Genomic DNA, 26,122 nt, shown 5'->3' with positions numbered 1-26,122 from the left:
TAATTTATTTCTTATATACCGCTACATCCGTTAGGTTCTAAGCGGTTTGAAGAAAATATACATTAAGATTATAAATGAGAAGTAAGAAGGTACTTAAAAATTCCCTTACTGTCCCGAAGGCTCACAATCTAACTAAAGTACCTGGAAATTAATAAAGAAGAGAAAATAAAGATGGTTGAAAAAATAAAAATTCTATGTGACCTTATAGGATGGAAATTAAACTGACAGTGAAGAACTGTATGAAAAATACATATGGAATGCAGTTAGAGAGGGTAGGTTACAATCTATTTATGGTATTTGTTTAATTGGACGGTGTTAAGGTGGGTAATTTGGGGGAAGGTTATCTGAAGGTAGGTGAATCTTCTGGAGGTAAAAGAGGAGGGGTTAAGATATTTGGATGAATTTTTTGAAAAGCAGGGTTTTGATTTCTTTTCTGAATGTTTTGAAGTTGTCTGATATTGTCATAAGATTGGAGATGGAATGGTTGATTTTTGCTGCTTGTGTTGCCAGAAGGTTGTCAAACATTTTCTTGCGATGTGTGCCTTTGAGTGGGGGGAAGGCGAAAGGGTTCGAGGTTCTTCTGTGTCTTGAGGTGGAGATTTGGTTTAAGCGGTTGTTTAGATAGGAGGGGGAAGAGCCGTGTAATGCTTTGAATATCAGGCAGTAGAATTTGAATTGGATTCGTGCTTGTATGGGTAGCCAGTGAGAGTCTAAGAAGGCAGTTGTTATGTGATCATATTTTTTGAGTGAGTAGATCAATCTGAGGGCGGTGTTTTGTATGGTCTGGAGTTGTTTTATCATAGTGGCTGGACAAGGAAGATATAGGGAGTTGCAATAATCCAGCAGACCTAAGACTAGGGATTGGACGATTAGTCTAAATTGTGCTTGGTCAAAGAATTTTCTGATTTTACGGAGATTTCTCATGGTTAGAAAAGCTTTCTGGGTTGTTTTGTTGATCTGGCTAATTAAGTCTGAATATTGCTCACTTATGGCCTGGCATCAAATTTCTGCTTTTAGTGCTGGCAACAGACTAAAAATATGCGGTCTGCCGCCAGCTGACTATTGGCCAGACTGTGAGTCTAAATATCTTTGAGGCAAGCCCAGCTGGTATTGAATGCTGCAGACCATTGCTTGGACATGTACCTAGAGGGACTTCAGCTACTACAAAAATTTCTGCCCCCTTCATGTAAAGAGGACTGGAACAATGCCGTAGCCCCCAGCCTGCTCAGCCTCCTAACTCTGTTTATCTTGTTTGAATGCTGTCCTCGTATTTCTTGTCATTTTTAGATCAGCCCAGTAATTCCAATGAAGAGAACTGTGCAGTGGTCCAGACTGAGTCCTCGGGAAGGTGGCAGACCCAGAACTGTGGGGTGGCGCTCCCCTATGCTTGCAAGAAGAAAACCAGGTTAGACGACCCATTCTCCACAGGTGAGCTGTAGTAATCCTAATAGCAGGGGCTTAGTCATTCATTCATTCATTCATTATTTACTCTTTTATGAATAAAATATGATCGCTTTCCACGGCATTCTACATCAAAGCAGTTGTCCCCTCACACAGAAAATTAGTGCTCCTTTTACTAAGCTGCGATAGCGTTTTTTTAGCGCACAATGAATGGCCGCGCGCACTAAAGCCACGCTACGCTTCTAGAACTGACGCCAGCTCAATGCTGGCGTTAGCCTCTAGCACGCGGGCCATTCAGCGCGCGCGCTAAAACCACTATCGCAGCTTAGTAAAAGGAGCCCTTAATGTTTGCCTCACCTCATGGCTCTGGCCTTTTGTTTTCTTGCCCCCACTTTGTGAACCCTGCTCCCAGTTGATATTCACTCCAAACCTTCATTACCAAAATTTAAAGCCTTTTTTAAAAACTGGCTGTTTAGTCGGACCTTTTGCCAGTTTTGCCCCCTGAGAGATCTTCTTTCAGCTCTCTCTAATCTTTCTTCCTTTTCTTCTGTTACTCGTCTTTTAGATGAATGTGTTCTGTTATTTGTTGGTAATTCAGTTTAATATTGTTGGCTACCACATCCCCCCCCCCCATTCCTTTTTGGGTCTCATTATTGAATATGTCTTTGTTTATATCTTTTTATTGATATGTTTTTTATTACATTTTTAACGGCTCCAATTAATTTTTGTATCACTCGCCTCCATGATGCCTCTCCGAACGATAGCGTATCTTGCCTGTACAAATAAATAAATACAACGTAAGAAACATATGGAAGTGGAAACCAGGAAATCGGCAGACATTTTTCATTGTACAGGGCTTTTCATCCCAACAGCGCTGCAGTGGGCTTGCCAATTAGTCATTCTTCAAAAACATATGTGTTATTACCACCTTGTGGGCGGATGGCCTGGTAGAATTTAAACACTTTCCAGAGGTTCTGTTTAGACTTGTAATTCAATGCTTTAATTATTAAACCAAGCCTGCACTTAATGAATAGAGTGATCTTTCCACAAAAGGGCAGCCAGTGATTATGTATGGCACGGTACTTTGTAGAAAGTGACTCTTTTTGCAAGGGTATGGGATTAAGAAACCAGGAATAAGGAGGCTGTGGGATTCTGTAAGTGGCCTTTCCATAACCCTGATTCCCTCCCTACAGAGTCCTGGACAAACTTGAAAGTGGATTGTGAGCCCGGCTGGCAGGGATTCCAGGCCAACTGCTACCGGCTCACCAGTGAGAAGAAGAGCTGGACAGAGGCAAAGAAAATCTGCCAGCGAGGTGGAGGGGACCTTGTGAGCATCCATACGCTGCCAGAACTGGAGTTTGTAATCAAACGGGTAAAGCAAGGTAAGGGATCATAAGGGCCTCAAAGTGTATCTCACACATTCTACCTGCACTGATCATATGACAAAAACAGCATATCGGAAAGGCGATAAGAGAGCAGCAACTTCTCTTTGCTGTTGAGAAGGTGCTGAATCAGTGTGGATTGTAAGAAAAGAAAGCTGTACTCGTATAAACAATAACATAACCTCATGTAACTGTCTCTAATTCAATTCAGGATGTAGCTTACGGATTTCCAGTGGTACTTCATAAGAATATAAGAATATCCATACTGGGTCAGACCAATAGTCCATGTATCCTGTTTCCACAGTGGCCAATCCAGGTCATAAGTACCTGGCAGAAGCCCAAATAGAAGCAACATTCCATGATACTGATCCCAGGGCAAGCAGTGGCTTTCCCCATGTCTGTTTCAATAGCAGACTATGGATTTTTTTCTCCAGGAACTTGTCCAAACCTTTCTTTAAACCCAGGTGTGTTATCCGCTATTACCACATCCTCCGACAATATGTTCCGGAGCTTAATTTCTCTGAGTAAAAAAAAAAAAAAATGTGCTCCTCTTGTCCCCTAGTCTGTAATGTTTGATAGAGTAAAAAAAAACAATTCACTTGCACCCATTCTATACCACCCAGGATTTTGTAGACTTCAATCTTATCTCCCCTCAGCCATCTCTTTTCCAATCTGAAGAACCCTAACCTCTAGTCTTTCCTCTTACGAAAGGAGTTCCATCTCCTTTATCATCTTGGTCGCTCTTCTTTGAACCTTTTCAAATTCTGCTATATTATTTTGAGATACATCAACCAGAATTGAACGCAATACTCAAAGCAGGTTGCATTCAATATAGCAAGTATTTCTCTGTCTCCAGAACAATTGCAATCATAGAGGTTCTTTCATTGAAATTTGCTAGAATCTAGGCTTAACACATGGCTCCCAGTTGCACACCGAATTTTATATAAGTTATCTTTACTCACTTTTAAATCGTTACTATACAAAACCCCAGCTTTTATTTACAAAGCTTTAATTCCATATACTTCTCCTAAAATTTTAAGATCTAATGAACAACTTTTATTGGTCATTCCTACTCTTAAAATCATAAATACTCGAAGACAATACATTTTTACTGTTACGGCACCACAGACATGGAATTCACTCCCACTTTATTTAAGAGAGGAGAAGAATCTGGATAAATTCAAGAGCCAACTTAAGAGCTTTCTTTTTAAAGATGCTTTCAATATCTAATTGAAATGTTAATTGCTCTTTCTATCTGCTCTCTATTTTATTCTTTTGTGCATTTTTATTTCCAATAATTTACTCGTTTTTTCCATTCCTTTTGGATTTTACCTTTAATCGTTCTCTCTTTCCTATCATAAATTGTATTTCTTCCCCTTCTACCCCATTGTTTCCTTGTTATGTTTTAACCACCTTGTTTTAATTTGTCTGTTTTTAATGATTTTTATATTGTTGTTAATGTTTATCTCTTATTTTTTGTACATTTTAGAAATTTATGTTATTATTTGTACATCGCTTAGTAATTGTGATAGGCGATTAATCAAATAACTAATAAACTTGAAACTTGAAACTTGAACTTATAATTTTGGTTTGAAATTGAGAAAGACATAGAGGAAGCCAATACTTGCCCTGGGATTGGTATTATGGAATGTTGCTACTGTTTTGGGTTCTGGAATCTTGCTATTCTTTGAGATTCCAGAGTGTTGCTGCTACTTGGGCTTCTGCCAGATACTTGTGACCTGGATTGCCCACTGTGGAAACAGGATACTGGTCTAGATGGACCATTGGTCTGACCCAGTATAGCTATCCTTTTGTTCTTATGATCTTATTTTACCACACACTAAGCCAAGATTTAATACAGCACTTGGGGGGATGGCGGTTACAATATATTTCACTGTAGGTTGTGTGCTAATATTGTCAATAGCATGTGGTTCACACGCATAGAGTTAACATAGGAGCACTAAGTGGTCCTGCATTAACTCTACATTAGCCAGTTAGCACATCTACTATAATAAAACACTAAGCGCGCATGCGCACTCCTACCTGCGTGATCTGTGATCCATAGGTCCATGGCCGGCAGGAGTGTGCATGCATGCTTCAACTCCCCCCCTCACTCACTGTAAGGCAGTTCGTCGTTGTCGCCCCCCCCTCACCCCCCCGGCGCAACCCTCCTCGGCACACCTGCACCCTCGTTGACCTTCCCATCCGACCCTCCAACCACGAGATGACCACAAACCTCCCGACTCCAGCAGCATCAGCAGTACTCTAAACATGCTGCTTCGTGGCCTTCTACTGCCCTGATTTCCTCTGCCGCATCCCTGATGACATCGAGACAGAGACGTGGCAGAGGAAATCACAGGGCAGTAGAAGGCCGCGAAGCAGCGTGCTGGAGCTGGGAGGTTTGTAGGTCATCTCGCGGTGAGAGGGTCAGATGAGAGGGCCAGTGGGGTCTGCTGCACGGTGGCTGTAGTGGGGGGGGAGATGGAAACATGCTGCTCAATGGGGGGGGGGGGGGAGATGGAAACATTTTGCTCAACGGTTCTACTGCACACGGGGATAGGAGGTAGGGATAGAAAAATGCCGGATTCTACTGTACGGGGGGATGGGGGTGATAGAAATGGAAAGATGCAGCTCAATGGTTCTACTGCATAGGGGGATGGGAGGGAGGCAGGCAGGCAGGCTGGCTTCGGGGGGGACGGGACAAAGTCTGGAAGGCAGTGAAGGAGGCACTGGGGGCACTAAAGACATAGGAAGGGGAACTGAGGGCACTAAGGAAATAGGAGGCACTGAGAGCACTAAGGACACAGGACAGAGGCACTGGGGGCACTAAGGACACAGGACGGAGGCACTTGGGGCACTAAGGACATGAGAAGGAGACACTGGGGCACTAAGAACGTAGGAAGGGGTACTAAGGACATGGGAAGGAGGCACTGGGGGCAATAAGGACATAAGAGGGGGCACTGAAAGGGCACTAAGGACATAGGAGGCACGGAGGGCACTAAGGACATAGGAAGGGGCACTAAAGACATAGGAAGGAGGCATTGAGGGCACTAAGGACATAGGATGGGACACTAAGGACATAGGAAAGTGGCATTGAGGGCACTAAGGACATAGGAAGGCGGCACTGAGGGCACTAAGGACATAGAATGGGACACTATAAACATAGGAAGGGGGCCATGGAGAGACAGGCAGGCATGGTGCAACAGAGAAATACAGGCAGGCAGGGGGACAGGGAGAGACACAGACAGAAAGAATGATAGACAGCGTCCAAGGAGAGAGAGACAAAGAAAAAAAACCCCAGATAGACAGACATCTACGGCCTTAAACACTAGTATTACATATAATGTGCTAGGTGGTTAACACTTCCATTTCTATCTCTCATCCTTCTCTTCCCCTTGCATCTCTACCTCTCTCCTCTCTCTCTATGCCCAATAAAGAAGCCATGGGGTTGGTGTACAAAGAGGAAAGAGCACGACGATAAAATCCAGAAATTCCAATATAATCCAACGTTTGATACATATAGGTCCAGGAGACATTGTCAAATGCTTTGGCTACGTCCAAGCTTACGAATAAAGTTGGGAGCGCCTCTTGCTGAGCGTGAGCCAGGGCAAGTAGAATTTTGCGCACATTTAACACTGATTGCCGTCCTGGAACAAAGCCAACTTGGTCTTTATGGATTAGCAAAGGAAAATGAGGGAGCAGTCTATTTGCTAAAATGCAATAAAAAGCTTGAGGTCTACATTGAGTAGAGAAATAGGCCGATAAGAGCCTGGGAAATCTGCAGCCTTACCAGGTTTGAGTAAAAGGACTATAGATGCCTCATTGGCAAATCGAGGAAATGAGCCACTTCGTACAGCCTCGTTGAAATAGGACAACAGAGGGCCATAAAGTGATGTCTCTAAAATTCGGTAAAATTCACCTGAAAAGCCATCAGGGCCAGGGGCAGTGCCAGGCTTGATAGCCCTAATAGCCGCCTGTAACAGACGATTAAGCTGCTGTACTGCCTCCTCTGAAAGACGCGGCATCCCTGAAGAGTCTAAATAATCATTTACCAATTCAGAAGACAAGGGAGAGCCTGCGTCATATTGGGATGCAAAATGATCTTTCAACACATGAATTATGTCTGTGGTACGAGAGACAATCGTACCCCCAGGGGAACGTATAGCTAAAATGGGATTCCTGCCTTTATGCAGATCCACCATTCTAGCCAAACAGTTTACCTGGTTTGTTACCATATCTTTGAAAATGATATTTACGATAAGAGGCCCACCGTTGCATCTTAGAATGGAGCAGGGTATTGAGGGTAGCCTATGCGGTTAGATACTTTTCTTTAGTAGTCTCTGAAGGTTTCGCCATATAGGTACGTTTAGCAACTTGCAATGCCCGTTCCAATACAATAATGGCTTTATTTTTGCTCCACGCATCCTAGTACAAGTATAGGCTAAAATATGTCCTCGAAGGTCCGATTTAGCGGCGTCCCAAAATAAAAGGGAGTCATCTAGGTGCTGGGCATTATTAGAGACATAATCTTCCCATTGAGCCAATAGAAATTTTTGAAACTCAGGATCCTGAGCCAGAAAAAATGCCCTGAGCGAATAGGGGAAGCCTCTAATTGAATATCAATCCAAACTGGTGCATGGTCAGAAATATGAATATTGCCAATTCTCGCCTCTCTGACCTGCGAAAGTAAAGAGGAAGACAAAAGAATATAATCAAGACGAGACCAAGAACCATGGGCACGAGATAGGTGAGTATAATCTCATACTTCCGGATCGAAGAGCCGCCATGGATCAATTAAATCAAGATTGGAGCAAAAATTTTTAAGGATAGAGCCCCGTGGACCTATGGAGGTAGCAGGGCAGGAGGACCTATCCAATTCAGGGTCCATCACTAGATTGACATCCCCCACCAAAAGTAGGGGATCGCCAGAATAGCGGGAAAACAGTGCAATCAGATGTTGAAAAAAGGAAATGGTGAAGAATTTGGCCCATATACCACTAACAAAAGATAATAGGTATCCCCCACCTGAAGACACAACAATAGATATCTACCTTCTATATCTTTATCTAGAATCTGAACGCCCAAGGGGGAGGACCTACGAAGTAAGACTGCCACACCACCATGACGGCCTGTAGGAGAGGAAAAAAATACCTCTCCTACCCATGATCTTTTTAACGTAAGATGTTCCTCATCTGTCAGTCTGGTCTCCTGGAGACAAGCGATATCTGCTTTAGTACGTTGTAGGGAGGCAAGAATTTTTTGTCGCTTTATCGGTGTAGTTATGCCCCCTACATTCCAGGAGACCAGCCTAAGTGGTGTATCCATAACCTGAACAAGAATATATTTTCCAATTGAAACTAATACAAAAAAGCCCCAGGAGCCCAGCCTCCCCCAGGGCTATACAGCTAATAGGTACATCTCTCCATGTTCTTACCCAAACAAAATATTTCAAGAACAAGAAAAATAAGCTTTGAAGATAAGTTTTTAGGGACTCCAGATCTACCCTCAATACCCAACCCCACCATCTACCATCCCAACCCCACTTAAACCCCAAACTACCCTCCCCAAACCTCCTCCCCATCCCCCCCAAAGACAAAACCACTACTAGGGCCCACAACTTGGGGATCCCAGAAGAACACAAAATGCATGGGCCCCCTCCAATGCCCTAAGATGCAATACAAAAAATTGACAATCCAAAGTTCACCAAAAAAAAAAGTAATTCCAATAACACCGTGTCCAGAGAAAGCCTATTACAGCTTTTAAATCAAAAGTAAGCAAGTGGACCTATATGACTATTTAGAACCCCATAGTTAAGACATAGTATCCATAAATTCCTGGGCCGCTTCCACTGAATCAAAAGATTTCCAGACTCCATTTAAATATATTTTAAGAATAGCAGGATATAAAAACAGGAACCTGGTCTTTTTCTCCACCAAGGCCCCACATAGGGGCTGGAATTTACGCCTACGCTCCTGTACGGCAACAGAGTAGTCTTGGAAAATCTGAATCTGTGTGTCTTCATATTTAAAAGAGTCACGGCGAAGATGGTATTGCTTCAGGATTTCTACTTTGTGAAGGTAGTTGTGAACTTTAGCCACTACTACTCGAGGTCTCTGACGGTCTGGCACTGCACGGGCCCACACAGTGCACTCGCTCAAAGCGAAGTGAACCAAGGCCAGGTGGAAAAGGAAATTCAGCAGCCAACCAATCTTTGAAAGTAGATCCCAGTTGCTGGTCTGTGATAGTCTCTGGAACACCAACAAATCGGAGATAATCCCTCCTTGATCTATTCTCCAGGTCATCCATTTTCTCCTCGTTTTCCACTAAATGTTTCCCTAGCTTGGCAAGTTTTGCAGTAAGAGCCTGGGTAGAATCTTCTGCCCCAGATACCCTAGTTTCCAATTCTGTAGTTCGCGCCACTGTTTCCCCCAACAAGGTTTCCATATGAGAAATTTGGGTAGATAATTTATCCAGTGGGGAAGCTAGCTGCAAGCTGGTGCATTTGTCCCTCGGTGAACTCGGAAGGTTGTGCTGCGCTTGGATCCGCCATTTTCTCTTCAGCTTGCCGCGTCTTGTCCCGCATCTTAGCCACCGTGCGCCTCGCCATACCTCCTCCGGATCTGGAGACAAACTGATCCATACACTGCCGTTTAGGGAGAACAACATTCGGTGCACCGAAATCGATTCACAAAAGTGAGTAGACAGGGTATTGGAGCGGGGCCCGGGAGCTGAAGGGCGTGCGACCTCGCTCCTCACTGCATCACGTGATCCCCAAAAGACACTGCATATTTTAAAGTCATCTGCCTTGACTTCTTTGAAAAAATTCCCCAAATATAAAAATGATAATTAACATGTTCTCTGCATACAGTGTACTTTTATTAACACATAATGGTAACCACATAATTTAAAAAAATCAGATTATATTGTGTGTATATGAAAAATGGATGGAAGAAATTGCATTACAATTAGTACTATTATTATGGGGGTGGGGTCTGATGCGGATCCTGGGCAGGTCTGAGGTGGAGCCTGGGTGGGTCTGGGGCAGAGCTTGAGCGGAGGTACTTGGTTAATATTTGTTAGACTTAGGGGGTACTTGGCTTGAAGAATTTGGTTTAGAGTATACACTTCCTGACTGGGTAATCTCATGTTTCTTTCTATTCCAATGGAACAATGTTTCTTTGTGAATGAAATTCTTGTTAAAGTGAAATAATACAAATCTTATTCTTTTGCTGACTAATTTGATATACAACTTCTTCTCCCTCATGACTTAACAAAAACTGGTGGGAGGCAGGGGCAGGGCATAGTGGGGATGGGGTAGGGGGCGGGATCATGGGTCCTCTTTTTAATCTTCCCAAATATGTTAACCCTAAGAAAAGGCCAAACAGGTTAGGGTTCTTGTGCTTGGAGAAGAGACAGCTGAGAAGTAGAGGTCTCTAAAATTATGAGTGGGGTTGAAGGGGTAAAGGGAGAACAGTTTATTTTGTGAGTAATAAGACAAGACAAATAGCAAATTTCAATCAAACTGCAGACAAAGCACTGCCTGCCGCCAGCTGAATATTGGGGAGAAAGAGGATCCTCAGCTGTGGGGGGAGTGAGGGGTAAAGCCTGGGATAGACACAGAGGGTTTCAAGTTTCTTTATTTTTGATATACCGTCTATCAAGACAAGTATCTAAACCAGGAGTGCCCACACTTTTTGGGCTTGCGAGCTACTTTTAAAATGACCAAGTCAAAATGATCTACCAACAATAAAATTAAAATAAACACAAAGCACACTGTATGCAGAGAAAATTTAATCATTATTTATATTCTGGTTTTTTTTCAAAGAGATCAAGGCAGATGACTTTATGCAATGTCACCTCAGTACCAACTATACAAAAATAGACAAATATACCCCCCTCCCTTTTTACTAAACTGCGATAGCGATTTTTAGTGGAGGGAGCTGCGCTGAATGCCCCTCACTGCTCTCGACTCTCATAGGCTCCCTGCACTAAAAACTGATATTGCGGTTTAGTAAAAGGGGACCATAGTGCAAAATATAGACAGCAGATATAAATTCTCAAAACGGACACATTTTGATCACTAAATTGAAAATAAAATCATTTTTCCTACCTTTGTTGTCTGGGTATTTCATGAGTCTCTGGTTGCACTTTATTCTTCTGACTGTGCATCCAATATTTCTTCCCTTCTTTCAGCCTGCTGTATGCTTCCAGACCTCATTCCCTCCACCAACTTTTTCTTACTCTCTCCCTGCCCCCTCCCCTTTCTTTCTTTCAGTCTCCCTGCCCCTTTCTTTCTGTCTGTCTTTCTCTCTCCTTGCCCCCTTTCTTTCTGTCTCCCTGTTCTCCCCTTCTTTCTGTCTCCCTGTTCTCCCCTTCTTTCTGTCTCCCTGCCTGCTCCCAAGCCACTGCCGCCGCCATCGGGTAACAGGCCTCCATACCACCACCTCCCCTCTTCCCCCTCCCCCTAGAAGCCACAAACACTACCTGTTGCAAACTGCTGCATGGGACAGGAGTTTTCTGCAGGTATTTCCAAGGACGGACCCTCCCAGGGACATCAATGAAGCTGAAGCCGGACCGATGTTATCAATGTCTCCAAGTGTGCGATCAGGCGTTCGATCGGTTCTCCCCCCCCCTCGAATCCGTCCTTCCTCCCGCTTCCACCCTCCGCACCACCGTCTCCGAAGGCGCTCGTGACTGACCCCCCCGAAACTCGCGCTCTCTGCCGCTTCATGCCCCCTAATCTCCCCCACATGACGCAACTTCCTACTTCCGGTGGGGCGGCCCGTGGCAGAGGGGAAAGCTCCAGGACTGCTCTGGGAATCCCAAGAGAAGGGGGGAGGGGAGGGAGACTGACTGACTGACTGACTTTTGCCACCGTTCTGTGCAGGTAGTGAGAGGAGTTGCCAGGTGCACGGGGACCGCCAGGATGCTTCGGGTCCATCTGGCTCTTGGAAAGCAAGTAGAACACGAAGGCAACGCGATCGACTCGCATTGCCTTCGCGATCTACCAGTCGATCGCGATCGACCTTTTGGGCACCCCTGGTCTAAACGGTGTACAATATAAAAAGATTGCAAAAAACAATTAAAATAAATAAATAAAAGCAATATTTTATCAGATATTAAAAATCCTTGACAAATTCAGATTAACGTACATGAAACAGAAGGAAAGTAGGGGAGGGAAAGGTTGTTTAAAATACATTGAAGTAAAACTAATAAACAAAGGACAGTAAATGGGGAGTGGCAAAACATTAGGATGGGAATCGCTTCAGAAGAAGCATTTGATGTTTCAGAGCTTCACAAGAATTAAGGAATTGAGAAGCGAAAACTGATATTAAAGAGTAAAAGCATCTTTAAAGAGGAAAGTTTTAAGTTTGGCTTTAAATTTTTCAAGAGAGTCCTCTAATCGAACATCTGATGGGAGGGCATTCCACAGAGAGGGGGCGGTGACTGAAAAAATGGATTTTCGAGTAGTATTGTAAAACAGTTCCCGTATGGAAAGTAGATTATGAGGGCCCTGGATGATGAGTATGGGATCAAAAGTTTATTTATGAATGCTGGTTGGTTAGAGTTTTTTGTTTTAAAGGTGAGGAGGAGTATTTTATAGGTGAGGCGATGAGTGATAGATAGCCAATGTGCTTTGCGGAGGAGAGGAGTGACGGTCAAATTTTTTTGCATGATAGATTAATTTAACAGCAGCGTTTTGCAATAGTTGTAAATGGCGGATTTCTTTCTGGGAAACAGATGTTGGCTGTGCTGTGGAGGCACTAGGTGAGTGCACTGACTTTTTGGGCTTGGTTACAGTCTATCTGTCTTTCCCCGCATGGCAGGTGTAGAAGAACTTTGGATCGGTCTGAATGACCTCAAGCTGCAAATGAACTTTGAGTGGTCTGACGGGACCCCAGTGAGGTTCACGTACTGGCATCCTTTTGAACCCAACAACTTCTGGAACAGTTTGGAGGACTGTGTCACCATCTGGGGACCGGTGAGAGACAACATTTTCAGTTCTTGCTGGTGGCGGAATTTTTAGCCTGTGTTAAAGACAAGATCTCTCTTTCACCTTGCAGTTCACAGCAGAGTAGCTCATTAGTCTGGTTAGGGCTTCATCTGAACCTGTAACTGTGGAGCCAATGCAGAAAGCTATTGTGAGCAGAAGCTCTGGTTACCGTGAAGTAGGGTTACCAGATTTCCTCTTTAAAAAGAGAGGACACCTGGCTCCGCCCTCTCCCATCCCCAGCCTTGCCCCCACATGAACCATATGTCTCCTTTGAAAAGCTCAAGGCCTTGTCTGAATGTCCTCTGCGCATGCACGGGCATCGACACGATGACATCACGTACATGCATGTGACATCATCATGTCAAAATCTATGCATGCACAAAGGACATCCAGATATGGCTCCGATCTCAGGGTCTTCCAAAACCTGGACAAACTGCCAGGTTTTGGAAATCCAGGCAACCAGACAGTCCTCTAAAAATAGGGCATGCCTGGGTTTTCACAGACATCTGGTGACCCTACATGCACGTTAATGAGTGCAGAATGCACTAAAACATTCAGTGCAGGAATTAACTTGTGAAGTATACTTGAATGCACAGTATATTACAATGCATGACAATGAGGCATTTAGGTATTCTTCCTCAATGCTCAGAAGTAAACATGGGTTTTTAACACATGCACAATAGAAGAAATTCATTGCCAGGTCCAAGGCAGCGTGGTAAACATCTGTGCATGATGCAGAATGTTCTTCAGAAACCAAGAAAACACTGTGGAGAGACAATGTTCCTGGTATGGACTTTATTAGAAAATCAATATATTGGAAAAACTGGAACAGATTAAATTTCTGTTGGACTTTTTCTCTGTGAATTCTCCAGGGTCAATTTCTTTGCTCTTGCAGAATGTTCTTCTGAAAATAAATATCAGCTTTGAAAACATTTTTTTCCAAATTCTAGAAAGTACATGTACAGGCAGGTGCCTATATTGGCGCGCTTAGCCGTTGTAGGTGCCTAATTTAATTAATAGGCTAAATCAGCACCGATAATGGACACTCAACACCTCTTAATTGACACTACGTGGAATTAATTGAAAGTTAGGCACCTAACGTGGTGGGTGTGATTCTACAACAATTAGGTTGGTAGTGCAAAGTGGGGCAGATCATGGGCGTGTTTATGAGGTAGACGCCTATTTTTGAGTTGGGCGCCTAACTTAGGTAAAGGCATTTAGGCCAAGAAAACCCTGGCATAAATAGGGTGTGCCTAAATGTTACAATGCATAGCGCTAGTGATCACTGCATGGTATGGTTTAATATTTGGTTACGACAGAAGTCAAACTTACCGCCCTACTTCTTCCTTTCTTCCACTTTTGTGGAGAGAGACCACATCCGCCCTTCTCCAGTCCTCCGGTACCACTCCCGACTCTAGAAAAGCATTGAAAAGGTCAGTCAATGGAGCAACCAGAACTTCCTTAAGTTCCTTCAGTACCCTTGGATGTACACCATCCGGCCGCATTGCTTTAATTTAGCTAGCTCCTCATGAACACAACTCTCTGAAAATCGATCAGGGTCTACCACTCCTCCTTCCCTATTCACGTTTGTCTACTGCAGTCCAGCTCCCGGCACATCAGTCATGAACACAGAACAGAAATATTTATTAAGCAATTCAGCCTTTTCTTTATCAGCTTATACATATTTTCCCCCTTCACCTTTGAGTCTCACAATGCCACTTTTGCACTTCTTGTCACTGATATATCTAAAAAATATATTGTCTTCCCTTTTTACCATGTCAGCTATTTTTTCTTCCATTTGTACCTTTGCTTTCCTGACTATTCAACCAGCCTCTCTTTTCATTTTTTCAGATATTTTTGCCTGTCTTCCTCTTTCTGCGATTTTTTTGTAGTTTATAAAAGCTAACCTCTTTTTTAAATTTTGAGTCGGGAGTGGTACCGGAGGACTGGAGAAGGGCGGATGTGGTCCCTCTCCACAAAAGTAGAAGAAAGGAAGAAGTAGGGCGGTAAGTTTGACTTCTGTCGTAACCAAATTAATGGAAAAGTTTTTAAAACAAAAAATGGTCAAGTTTCTGGAATCCAATGGATTACAGGACCAGAGCCAACATGGTAGGTTTTGTCAGACAAATCTGATCAATTTCTTTGACTGGTTGACAGGAGAATTGGATAATAGGAGTGCACTGGATGTGATGTATTTAGATTTAAAGCCTTTGACAGTGTTCCACATAGACGTCTAATAAATAAACTGAGTGCCCTCGGGATAGATCCCAAAGTGAAGGGCTGGATCAGGAACTGGTTAGTGAAAGGCGACAGAGGGTAGTGGTCAATGGAGGAAAGGGATGTTACTCTATGACATGACTTTTTGCATTGACCTCGGCTCCTTCTGACATGTCCTGGTCCCACGATCAGGAAGTGACGTCAGAAGGGAACTGAGGCCGGCATGAGCAGTAAGTGGAATTTGCTGCTCATGCTGCTGAACATTTCAAGAGCTACATGGTGTGGCGGAGAGGAGGAGAAGAAGCAGCAGCAGCACTGGCGTTCCCACCACGATGGCACCCAGGGTGGTCCGCCCACTCGCCCCTAAAGCCCTGATTGGTCAAGCCGGTTAGTCAAGCCAATCAGAGCCATAGGCTCCTCCCTCAGTATCCTAGATACAGAGGGAGGTGCCAAAGGCCTGAATGACTCAAGTGCCTAAGGCGACTGAACCAATCATGGCCTTTGGGCCATCTCCATGCATCACATGATTTAGGACTGGTGGCTTGCTTCCAACTTTTTTAAAAGGTACGGGGGAAGTTCGTTTTCACTATTTGGTGCGTGGCTGGCACCATGGGGGCCTCGGACTTCCTGATTTTGGCCTCTACAATGAAGCCTGTTTACTCAGGCATTTGAAAGACTGGTTCCTGGGTGAACATCAGCATACTCCTTTGGATTTTGAATGGGCTTTCTATGCTCCTCACTCCTTGTATAGTCTATTACACTTGCCTACTAAGGACCTTCCCGCTGAGTTCCATGCGTGTGTTCCTTTGACATCTATGCGTGCTGTGTGGGGGAACTTGGTCAGTAGGCTGGTAGGGGACCCGCGTGTGTCGAATCAACTTCCCCTCCGAGGGAACTTGGCCTTTCCTCCAGGCCGGGATAGCCCTGCTTTTCTCGGATGGGCTGCTCGCGGCTTTCGTCTTGTGGAACATCTGTTGACGGAGGAGGGTTGTTTGAAGCCTCTAGCTGCTTTTGGGGATCATTTGGGTGGGGGCTGGGGTGATACTTTTGCCTATTATCAAGTGAAGCATTATATTCTTTCTCTCCCACAGGATTGGCTTGCTCTACCGATGGGGGTGCATCTTCGGACTTTTTTTGAAGGGGTGGTGGTTCATTTTACTTCGGTGTCGGCGTTATATAGGGCCCTGTCGGAGCTTATAGATCCTAAAGAGGTATCGCATCCTTGAGAGAGCTGGGGTCGTGAACTTTGTCTTGATCTTAGTGCTTGGGATATTTTGCGAGCCCTGCGGGGGTCCCTCGCTTGATCACGGGGGCAGCATATCACGAGTGTTATGTTAGAGTGATCTATAGGGCCTATCTTACTCAAGTCCAATTACATAAAATGGGAGGTATTGACTCCCCCCTATGCCTTAAATGCGGCCAGGATGCCAATACTTTAGCTCATTCCTTTTGGGATTGTTGGACTATACAGGTTCTATCGTTCACTACTTCTGAGGCTTATTTTTGAGCACCATTGTGGTTACAGTGGAGCAGTTGGTTCTTGATCTACTTGGTGCCTTTTGCGGCCTTCCTAAAGGGGGTCCCCTCTGGTGTCGTAAGGTGTGTCTCCTTGCTCGTAAATGCATTTTGAAATCCTGGACTGTTTCTGAGCCTCCCTTTTTTTGGACCTGGAGAGCTCTGATGCATAATTTGGCCGCATGGGAGGCCCGAGAGGCTGTTGGTCACCCTCGTCGCCGCCGTCGCTTTCTGCTTGTGTGGGGAGTCTATTTGGACTCCTTATCTCCTAGAGGTCGCAGTCTCCTTTTGAATCCTCTTGCTTAGCCTTGTTGAGGTTCTTCGCGCTCACTCCCGGGATTGGTCACTGCAGGCACTATCCTTTTTTTTTTTTTTGGGTGGGGTGGGGAGGACTTTTCTTTTGTGTCTGCCATGGGCCACCAGAGCACGGGCCTTTGGCATTTTGGAGTTTACTTTCTTGGCTTCTGTTTGCTTCTTGGGAGGGGGGAGGATTTTGTACAGGTGGATCTTGCTGCTTGGGTGGGGTTTGGGGGCTGGGAGGTTGCAACTCTTGTTTTATCTTCACAACGCGCTGACTTTTGTATTGTTGGCAGCTCTTTCTTTGACATTGCTGTCTTTGTTGTTTGTTGTTTGGTATTCATACTAATAAAAAAGATTTGAACATAAAAAGGTACGGGGGATGTTCGGGTGGGGGAGGAACATCTGGTGGAAGGAGGGAGTGGACATCTCTCCTGCCATTTTTTGGGGTTTTGTGGGGGGACAGTGGCTAGGGGGTGCCTGGTGCGGGTGGGGGACAATTTTCTCTCGTGCCACATTTGTCGGGGGTCATCGGAGAAGGGTGTAATCAGTGGTGGGGGGCATTTTTCATGTTTTTTTAATGGGACAGATATTTTGCATATGTAGCACATGCAAAATATCTGCGCCATCGAACAATTGATTAAAAAATAACCAGGTACGGTTTTTCCAATCGCTAAACACCCTTTTTTGGGGGGGGGACTAGCCAAGCGATGTTAGTGCATCAATCGCTTGGCTAATTTGCATGGGGTGTAGCTAATTTGCATGGCTGGATCGGAAAATGGGCAATCAAGGGGAAAAACACACGGTGGGCTGTTTTGTGCATCAGGTTGGTACAAGTGATTATTGCTAAAGCTGTGAAAACAGGTTTAGTGACGATCGCTGACTTTAGTGCATCTAAACCTAAGTCCTGGCAGTCAGGCATATAAATGACAGTGTTCTATAACATCATATCCAATTGCTTGGTACACCTCTCCCCACCCATGCCCCTGCCAGGTCCATGTCCCCTTTGGAGTAGCACACCTTAGAAATTAGGCGCTCATTTTATGGACTACAGGGGTAGGGGGACTTACTCAGTTACATGTGTAACTACAAAATTTTGTCAATAAGTGCTTGTTAAGGACAATTATTTGTACTTATATCCAATTAAGTGCCAATGTAGTACTAATTTATTTATTTAAAAATTTTAATACTGCATAAAAACTATGCGGTTTACAAAATTACATACATACATATTAAAAATGCTAAACATGTTTCAACAAGACAAACACAATAAAACATTAACTAACAATATCATTATTAAAACCTTCTTTTAAGTTAATCCTACAAAATGGAAAGCCAAAATCCCATAAAAACATTTACAGGACGGGAAAATATTAATGACAAATAGCATTAGCACATGAAGGCATTGACAAATACCATATTTTTTGCTCCATAAGATGCACCTGGCCATAAGACACACCCTAGATTTAGAGTAGGAAAACATGGAAAAAACCCCATTCTGAACCAAATTGTGTACTAACATATACCAGGCTCTGCACCCAGCCCCCTCACTCCCTGCCAGGCTCTGCATCTAACCCCACACTCCTTGCCAGGCTCTGCACCTTGTCCCCCCTCTCCTACTAATTGTAATGCATTTTTTTCCTTTCATTTTTCATATACACAAAAGTAGATATAAATTCTCAAAACTGACACATTTCGATCACTAAATTGAAAATAAAATCATTTTCCTATCTTTGTTGTCTGGTAATTTAGTTAGTTTCTGGTTGGACTTCCTTCTGACTGTGCATCCAACATTTCTTTCACAATCCAGCCCCAGCCTCTATCTCTTTTCCCTCTGCTTACCCACCCCAGATCCAGTGTCAGTTCTCCTTTGTACCTACCACCACCTTTGTTCCAGGTCTCCCTCTCTCTCCCTCCTCTGTTATGATCTTGCATCTCTCTGTTCTTCCTCAGGGTCTCTCCCCCTCTGTCTCTTCTGTCTGCACCTCCCATAGTCCAGCATCTGCCTTCTGTCTTTCCCCAGCTTTGGTCCAGGGCCTTTCTCTCTTTGTCTTTCTTCTGCTTACAACCCCCCATCCCATCCCCATGTCCAGCATTTGTTCTCTTTTCTTCCAGGTCTTTCTCTGCTTCTCTGTCTCTCCTTCCTTCCTCCCTCCCTGGTCCAGAATCTTTCTACCTCTCTGTAGTCTCTCTCTCTCTCTTCCCTCTATACACCCTGAAGTCCAACATCTGCCCCCCTCTCTTCTGCTTCCCTTTTGTTTCAGGTTTCTCTCTCTCTCTATCTTCCTTCTGCTAACATTTTGACTGTTTCCCTTCTCTACCCCCTCTAGTCCAGCATCTGCCTTGTCCTCAAGTCTGTTTTCCTGCCCCTCCTCAAGGTTCTTTGGAAGCCTCCTCTCATTCTCACCCCCCCCTCCTGTGTCCAGATCCATCGTCCCACCAGGGCCCTCGCAAAGGGCGCGGCCTTACCTCCAAGCTGCTTCCTGCATCCAGCAAGAGAGGTCATCTTCTGCACTGTGACCACCGCTGAGCTAATTACAGCAGCTTGCAGACCGAACCTAGCAGGCTGCCGTTGGCCTCCGAAGCACGTTGCCTCTGCCGCACTCTCGCCCCTCCTCTGATATCAGGGGAGGGACAGTGGCAGAGGCAACGTGCTTCAGAGGCCAATGGCAGCCTGCTAAGTTCACTCTGCAGGCTAATGTAATTATCTCAGCAGCAGTCACAGTGCAGAAGATGACCTCTCGCTGGATGAGGGAAGCAGCTTGGAGTTAAGGCCCTGCCTGTCTAAAGGCCCCGGCGGGACGCTGGATCTGATCACCGCAGGTGAGAGTGAGAGGAGGCTTCCAAAGGATCTTGAGACAGCTGGGCGCTCACCAACGCTAGGAAGAGCCATATCGGCCGCAGCCATTTAAAAAGATATGATGGGTAGGGGTGAGGTGTTTAAAAAAAAGTATCTTCGCTACATAAGCATTGACATTTCCACCCACTTTTGGGTGGAAAAAAGTGCGTCTTATGGAGCGAAAAATACAGTAATTGCATTTTCAACATTTTCTTAAAGTTCAGTCTCCCATCACAGAATCGCAGAATTCCATAGCTTGGCACCTGCTATAGACAGCATTGTTGCCCCAATCTTAACATGAGAGACTAACATCTTACCCTCCAAACTCAACTTCATACTATTTTCAGATCTCAAACATTTTCTGGGTTGATAAGATTTCAAAAAAACTCCTCTGGTGCCATTGGCCCAAATTAAGTTATCACCCAATCGCACAGGTAACTTTGGGCATCATTTATAGAATTGGGGGGGGATAGCGTATAAGAATATTACATAGAATCCAAAAAACCCAACATGGATTTGCATTGGCATCTGCCAGTGTCAGGAGTTCAAAATAGATAAATGCAGTAGCATCACAAAGATCTAGGAAACAAACATTAACCATTTCCATGATATCAAATCCTTTCTTCAAGAATTCTCCTTGTATTGGTTTCGGTTACTAGCCTCCCCTTTTACTAAACCGTGATAGTGGTTATTAGTGCATGCAGCTGTGCTGCTCCCAATGCTCATAGGAACTCTGAGCATCGGGAGCAGCGCGGAGCTTTCAGCGCTAATAACCACTATCACTGTTTAGTAAAAGGGGAGGTTAGTAACTGAAACCAATACAAGGAGAATTCTTGAAGAAAGGATTTGAAATCATGGAAATGATTATTAATGTTTGTTTCCTAGATCTTTGTGATGCTACTGCACTAATAACTATGCTAATAACTGCTGTTGCAGTATAGTAAAAGGGGAGGAAAGACTTTCATATTTTGATATATGAGAATGTTGGTTTGCGGATTTTTGATGTCTTTTATCATTTAATGATTCATTTTTTTTACATTGTTGCCAGTGATTTTTTTTTTTTTTTTACAAGAAAATGATCATGTAATATCTGAGTGCAGGAATATTTGCTCAGTTTCTTTCATATTATCTGGTTCACTTTAATACTCATTAAAGTTAATATTTTTGGTTTTCATTTGGTATTACAAAGACAAAAAAAACCCCCCAAAAAACCGCAGACCACTGTACAAGATGCAGGTAATATTTATTACAATAAACAATTTGTTGCGTACAGATAGATCACGCCAGGACAGGTAAAGGGAGCCAACACAGTCCGCGTTTCGATCAACACGTGGTAATAAAGTATGTTCGCAACAAATTTGCCTGATCTGTCACTGCTGAGAGAGCTGTGATGAAGACGTGTTGATTGAAACACGGACCATGTTGGGTTCCTTTACCTGTCCTAAGGTGGTCTATCTGTATGTAACAAATTGTTTATTGTAATAAACATTGCCTGCATCTTGTACAGTGGTCTGCAGTTTTCTTTTTTTTGTCTTTGATCTACTGTGCCCATACTGCAGATTTGTTGGATTTTGTTTCTTTGTTCGTCATTTGGTATTACTACTTTTCGTTGGAAATATTTGCAAAGGGAAGTGAAATATGACATCCTCTAAGCCTCATGTCCATGTGTATCCTCACTTCTGCCCTCTGTCCCTCTTTGACTATCCCCTCTCACTGGCAACATTGCTGTCTCGGCTGATCTGTAGGATGGCCGATGGAATGACAGTCCCTGCAATCAGACGCTGCCATCCATCTGTAAGAAGCATGGACAGGTTGCCCAAGAGGCTGAGGAAGAAGAGAATGGCTGCAGAAAGGTAAGAGGTCAGCAGATGTCCAGCACCAAGGAAGATTTCAGACAATCAGACGGGCACTGTTCTCTCTAAACTGAGCAAAAATCTTCCACCTACAACAGGGGTCTTCAAAGTACAGCCCGAGATATGATTTTGTCCGGCTCATGGAAGAATTGTGCGGAAATGCACCAATTGGACTAATTTTCCAATGAGAATCCGTAAAAAAAACCAACTCCAAAACATGGGGTGTTGATAGACTTCAAATGCATTAATTAAAATTGTGTTCAAAATATACCGATATTCCATATTATGTTAATATTAATATTATTCACAACTTTATTTAATACTGAATCGTAATTGTATACTTTGCGGTATTTCTTCGTACTTGTTCGGCCTCGATCGGCAGTGTCAATTCGCGGCGATGTAGGTAGCTCTGGCGCTTTGACTAATCTTTAAATTGATCTAGTCGTTACAGTTAATTGTCCATAAGAATGCTTTTATTTCTACGGCTGAAGAGTGCTGAAATACCCAATGTGGCCTTTGTGGTGAAAATTTTAGAGACCCCCTGACCTACAATCCTGTTAGTGGGAGGTAGGAGGGGGGTGGCTGTTTCACTATCACGTTTTTAGTAGTGAGGGACACCAGGAACCCTGCCTGTCCCTAGTGATTGAAAACACAATATTAAAGCACTGCCCCCTACAGGCAGCATTGCAGTTGGAGGACTCCTGCTCATCTTAGAGGGAACAGTTGGAATGTTTGGAATTGGAGGTTGCCTAACAATTAGAACAAGGAACTAGAACCAGGAAAATCAGGGCTCAGTTCCTGCTTCTGCCACTGATATGAGCCTTATAACCTTGAGAAAGTCACTTTAGAGTTAATTCTATAAAGTGGGCATTACCATTTATGCTTGGATGGCACTAATTGTAAGAAGGAGGAAGTGATAAATCAGTCTCCTAAGTTTTAAAAACCAAGGGAATAACCTGGAGGAGAATTAATGCTGGCAAGATGGTAGTAGAAGATTTTAGGTGGGAATATTCTTGTTCCCAAAGGGAAAGACCCGTCCACTTTTCTGCTGCTTGTCAGGTTGCACTGTTCTGTATGCTCTGACCTGCTTCTGCAGCCTAGATATCATCAGTGCTGACCTCTTAATCTCAGATCCTTAGCAATTCAGTACTGGAATAGCAAGAGGTGCTAGGACAAGAGTCGGGTTGGGTGCACTAGCAGAGCTGTATGTGGGGGTTCCTGCCCTGTCCTATACTAGCAAGGTGTATTGCAGGGCAGTACTGAGATGTATTTTATGTGGGGGGAAGGTTTCTCATTTCTGGGATGGACACTTATTTATGTGGTAGAATCTATGAATGATAAGAGACAACCTCTCATTGTGCAAATATGTCCTGCCCCGTCTGAACTGCATCACCATGTATGGTAAGCCTGACTTTTCCTAGTGAGCTCAGTAGTAAAACCATAACAATTTTTGTTTGTTTTTGAAGCTAAAGCTCAGGGTAGGTTTGAGTCTGCACCAGAAGTGTTGAGGGGATCATGCTAGATTTTCCATTACTCTTTCATTACTGATTCTACTCACTGATCCACTGTTTCTGTAGGGCTGGAAGTGGCATAGTCCATCTTGCTATTGGCTGGGACAGGAACGAGTGAGTTACAGTGAAGCACAAAAGATCTGCTCAGACTATGGGGCCACACTTGTCACCATCATCAACAGGTAGGACCTGGGGCCTGATATCTAACAGGAGCAGGGAAGGAATGGGCCATTGTTGAGACCTATGGCTCTGCTACTTAGGCTAAAGAACTTCTGTTCATTGGAAAGGATTTGGACTGGATTTGTAGATTTTTGAATTCAAGCTCAAGGAGATTTATGATCATGAGCTCTGTGTTTGTATATCCTATAACAAAATGCTAATAAAACTGATTGAACTTTAAAAAAAAAAAAAGGGTGTTTCAATTGGTTGATGATGATGGCAAACTGAAGTCTTTTACACAGCTGCGGGACGAATTTGCTCTCCCACCCACTGATTATTTTGCTTACATGCAAATACACCATTACATCTCTTCTTTGCCTTCTCATTCTTTGCAACCTCTTGTCATGAGATGCTATCTACGGCTTTTACCATTGGTTCCCAACTTCCTGTTCCCCTTAAGTTCCATCATCGCCATTTGAAGGATGAGTCCCCCTTGTTTAATTATTCTAAATTGCGAGATGCTTGGGCTTGTGACCTTGCAATTGAATTGCCTGATGATGTGCTTTTGCAGGCTGTCCATAGGCTGCCTACCTTTCGAAAATACACCACCTTTTGGGAACAACACTATAAGTTGGTCTTCCGTTTATACATTTCTCCTAAGAGGGGCTTACTTATCAAGACTGCGTGAGACCGCTGCCTGTCTTCGTTGCCAGGCCCCAGAAGCAAGCTTGGGACACATGTTTTGGACTTGCCCTAATGTACAAGCTTTTTGGAATGCTATTTTTGCGTTTGTAGAGCGCATTTGGACAATCACCATTCATTGCTCCCCTTTGTTCTTATTTGGAGCTGTCCCACACTATTTCCCTTGTACAAGGGGGGCTGCAGCTTTCCTTAAGTGGACTGTATTCATTGCCCTGAAATGTATTTTGTTGAAATGGCTTGAAGATGATGCTCCTGACTACTCTCTTTGGCGCTGTCGGATGATTACTCTCCTGATGTGGGAAAGGAGGGATGTGATGGACCTTTCTTCTCTCTCAGGCCGCGTCTTTCAACGCACTTGGGAACCTTTTTGAACAACCCTGACTCCTCTGGCTCGCAGCCATTTGCTTAACTGTTGAATCTTTGTTTTCCGTCTCATCATGTTGCATATGGTCAGCCTGTTTTCTTTTGTGTTTTCCTTTGGTACTGTTGTATCTGGAAGGAGGACCCGGGGGGGGGGGGGAGGGGGTATGGGAGGGTTTGTTTGGGGGTGGGGTAGGGTTCCTTGGGGGGAAGTGATTTGTGGGGTTTGGGTTTTTGTCATTTTCAAAATGTTGAGCTTTTCTGTACTCTGTATTGTTACCCAGTTTGGTGTTTTTGCTTAGCTCAATAAAATATATTTGCACATTAAAAAAAAAGGAAATGGTAGTAATGCTGGTATCCTACTTCTAGTTACAGCATGCGATGCATAGGTGATCGGTAACTCAGATGTTTAGGGAAGCTAAAGAGGGGAGAGGCTGGGGCAGAGTTAGGGTGATGAGGAGCGGGACGGTCTAGGATGGGGTAGGATGGGGCATAGAGAGGCAATTTAAAATCCTTGAGTTGGGAAGGACACCTGTGTCAGCAGTACATCGAGAGCAAACCACTGAGCGCCTACGAGTGCAACACCAGAGAAATAGAAACATTAATGTATGTCCCCCTGTACTCTGCAAAATATGAAGACAACATACCGATCCTGTATATAATATTCCAATCATTACACTATAGATTAACAAACAAAAATACAAAACAGAAAATAATGTGATATTTTGATCTCTGAAAGCTAGTCAAAAATGTATTAAATTAGTCCAATGAAAACAGCATATTTTCTAATTTTGTTTAATCTTAATTTATTAATCTTTAAACTGGACTAAACCCTACTTCGTCCTAAATTAAAAATAAAATTCTTTTCTCTGCTTTTGTTGCCTAGCCCGCATTATCCCACCTATTTCTGTCTGTTCTCCAACATTATCTGTCCTTTTGTATCGCATTTAAGATCCTGTTTGGCATTTTTGCCACTTTGTTCATAGATCTCATCTTGCCAGAAGTTCTCAAAAATTAAAACTTACATTTCCCTCTCTCAGTGGTAAAAACAGAAAACTTTAAGAGCTGTAGGGCTCCTTTTACGAAGCTTCGACAGCGGTTTTAGTGCACCCTTAGCGTGCGCTGAATTGCTGCGCACACTAGACGTTAACGCCAGCATGGAGCTGGCGTTAGTTCTAGCCACGTAGCACAGGTTTAGCACGTGCGGCAATTCAGCTTAGTAAAAGGAGCCCCTAGTTATTCTTTTGCTTTTAAACTAACCGAATTCTGGAATGCTTTACCGCTTACATTAAGAAGTTTAGGTTCTTTTGCTTTATTCTGGAAAGTTCTGAAAACTTTTATGTTTGCTAAACATTTTGGAAATTAATTATTTCAGTCTAATTTTTCTTGTCACATTTATGTATTATGTTTTACATTATTGTAAACTGAGTCAAGTTCCTCTTGGTTGATGACTCGGTCTTTAAAACTAAGTTTTAGTTTAGTTAATTCTCCTCTATCATTATACTGTTCTCTCTCTCCTCCTTCATCAATACCCTATTTTCTCTTGCTCTCTATCTCTTCTCCTCAATCATTACTCTATCCTCTCTCTCTCTCTCTCTCTCTTCTCCATCATTAGCTCATGTTTTTCTCTGTCTCTTCTTCTATATCACTACCCTGCATTCTCTGTGTGTGTCTCTTCTCTTCCATTACCCTGTACTCTCTCTCTGTCTTTCCACCATCACATCCCCATGCTCGCTCTCTCTCTCTCTGCCATCATTACCTGTTCTCTCTCTCTTCCTCTGTGACTCGTCTCCTCCATCTAGCATTACCCCACCTTTCTCTCTACTCGCGGTGGTTGGAGCTATAGCTTCAGCACCCTGGGGTTGTGGGTTCAAACGCTGCACAGCTCCCTT

The 26,122-nt window shown here is 43.7% G+C and overlaps 1 protein-coding gene across 2 annotated transcripts in view; it reads left to right on the top strand.

The window, feature by feature from the left end:
- The window catches only part of MRC2 (mannose receptor C type 2), a 143,550-nt gene that overhangs the window by 41,354 nt on the left and 76,074 nt on the right, over positions 1–26,122 (top strand). For both annotated transcript variants that reach the window (XM_033918346.1, XM_033918345.1), the window contains exons 6-10: positions 1,288–1,428; positions 2,595–2,783; positions 12,611–12,765; positions 21,391–21,498; positions 23,076–23,191. In XM_033918346.1, the coding sequence (XP_033774237.1) occupies positions 1,288–1,428; positions 2,595–2,783; positions 12,611–12,765; positions 21,391–21,498; positions 23,076–23,191 (709 nt within the window). The remainder of the gene's footprint in view (positions 1–1,287; positions 1,429–2,594; positions 2,784–12,610; positions 12,766–21,390; positions 21,499–23,075; positions 23,192–26,122) is intronic.

Source organism: Geotrypetes seraphini, chromosome 13 (assembly GCF_902459505.1).
Source record: "Geotrypetes seraphini chromosome 13, aGeoSer1.1, whole genome shotgun sequence".
Classification (NCBI taxonomy): Eukaryota; Metazoa; Chordata; class Amphibia; order Gymnophiona; family Dermophiidae; genus Geotrypetes; species Geotrypetes seraphini.
The sequence above is the reverse complement of the archived record's forward strand: the minus strand, read 5'-3'. Positions and strand labels throughout refer to the sequence as shown.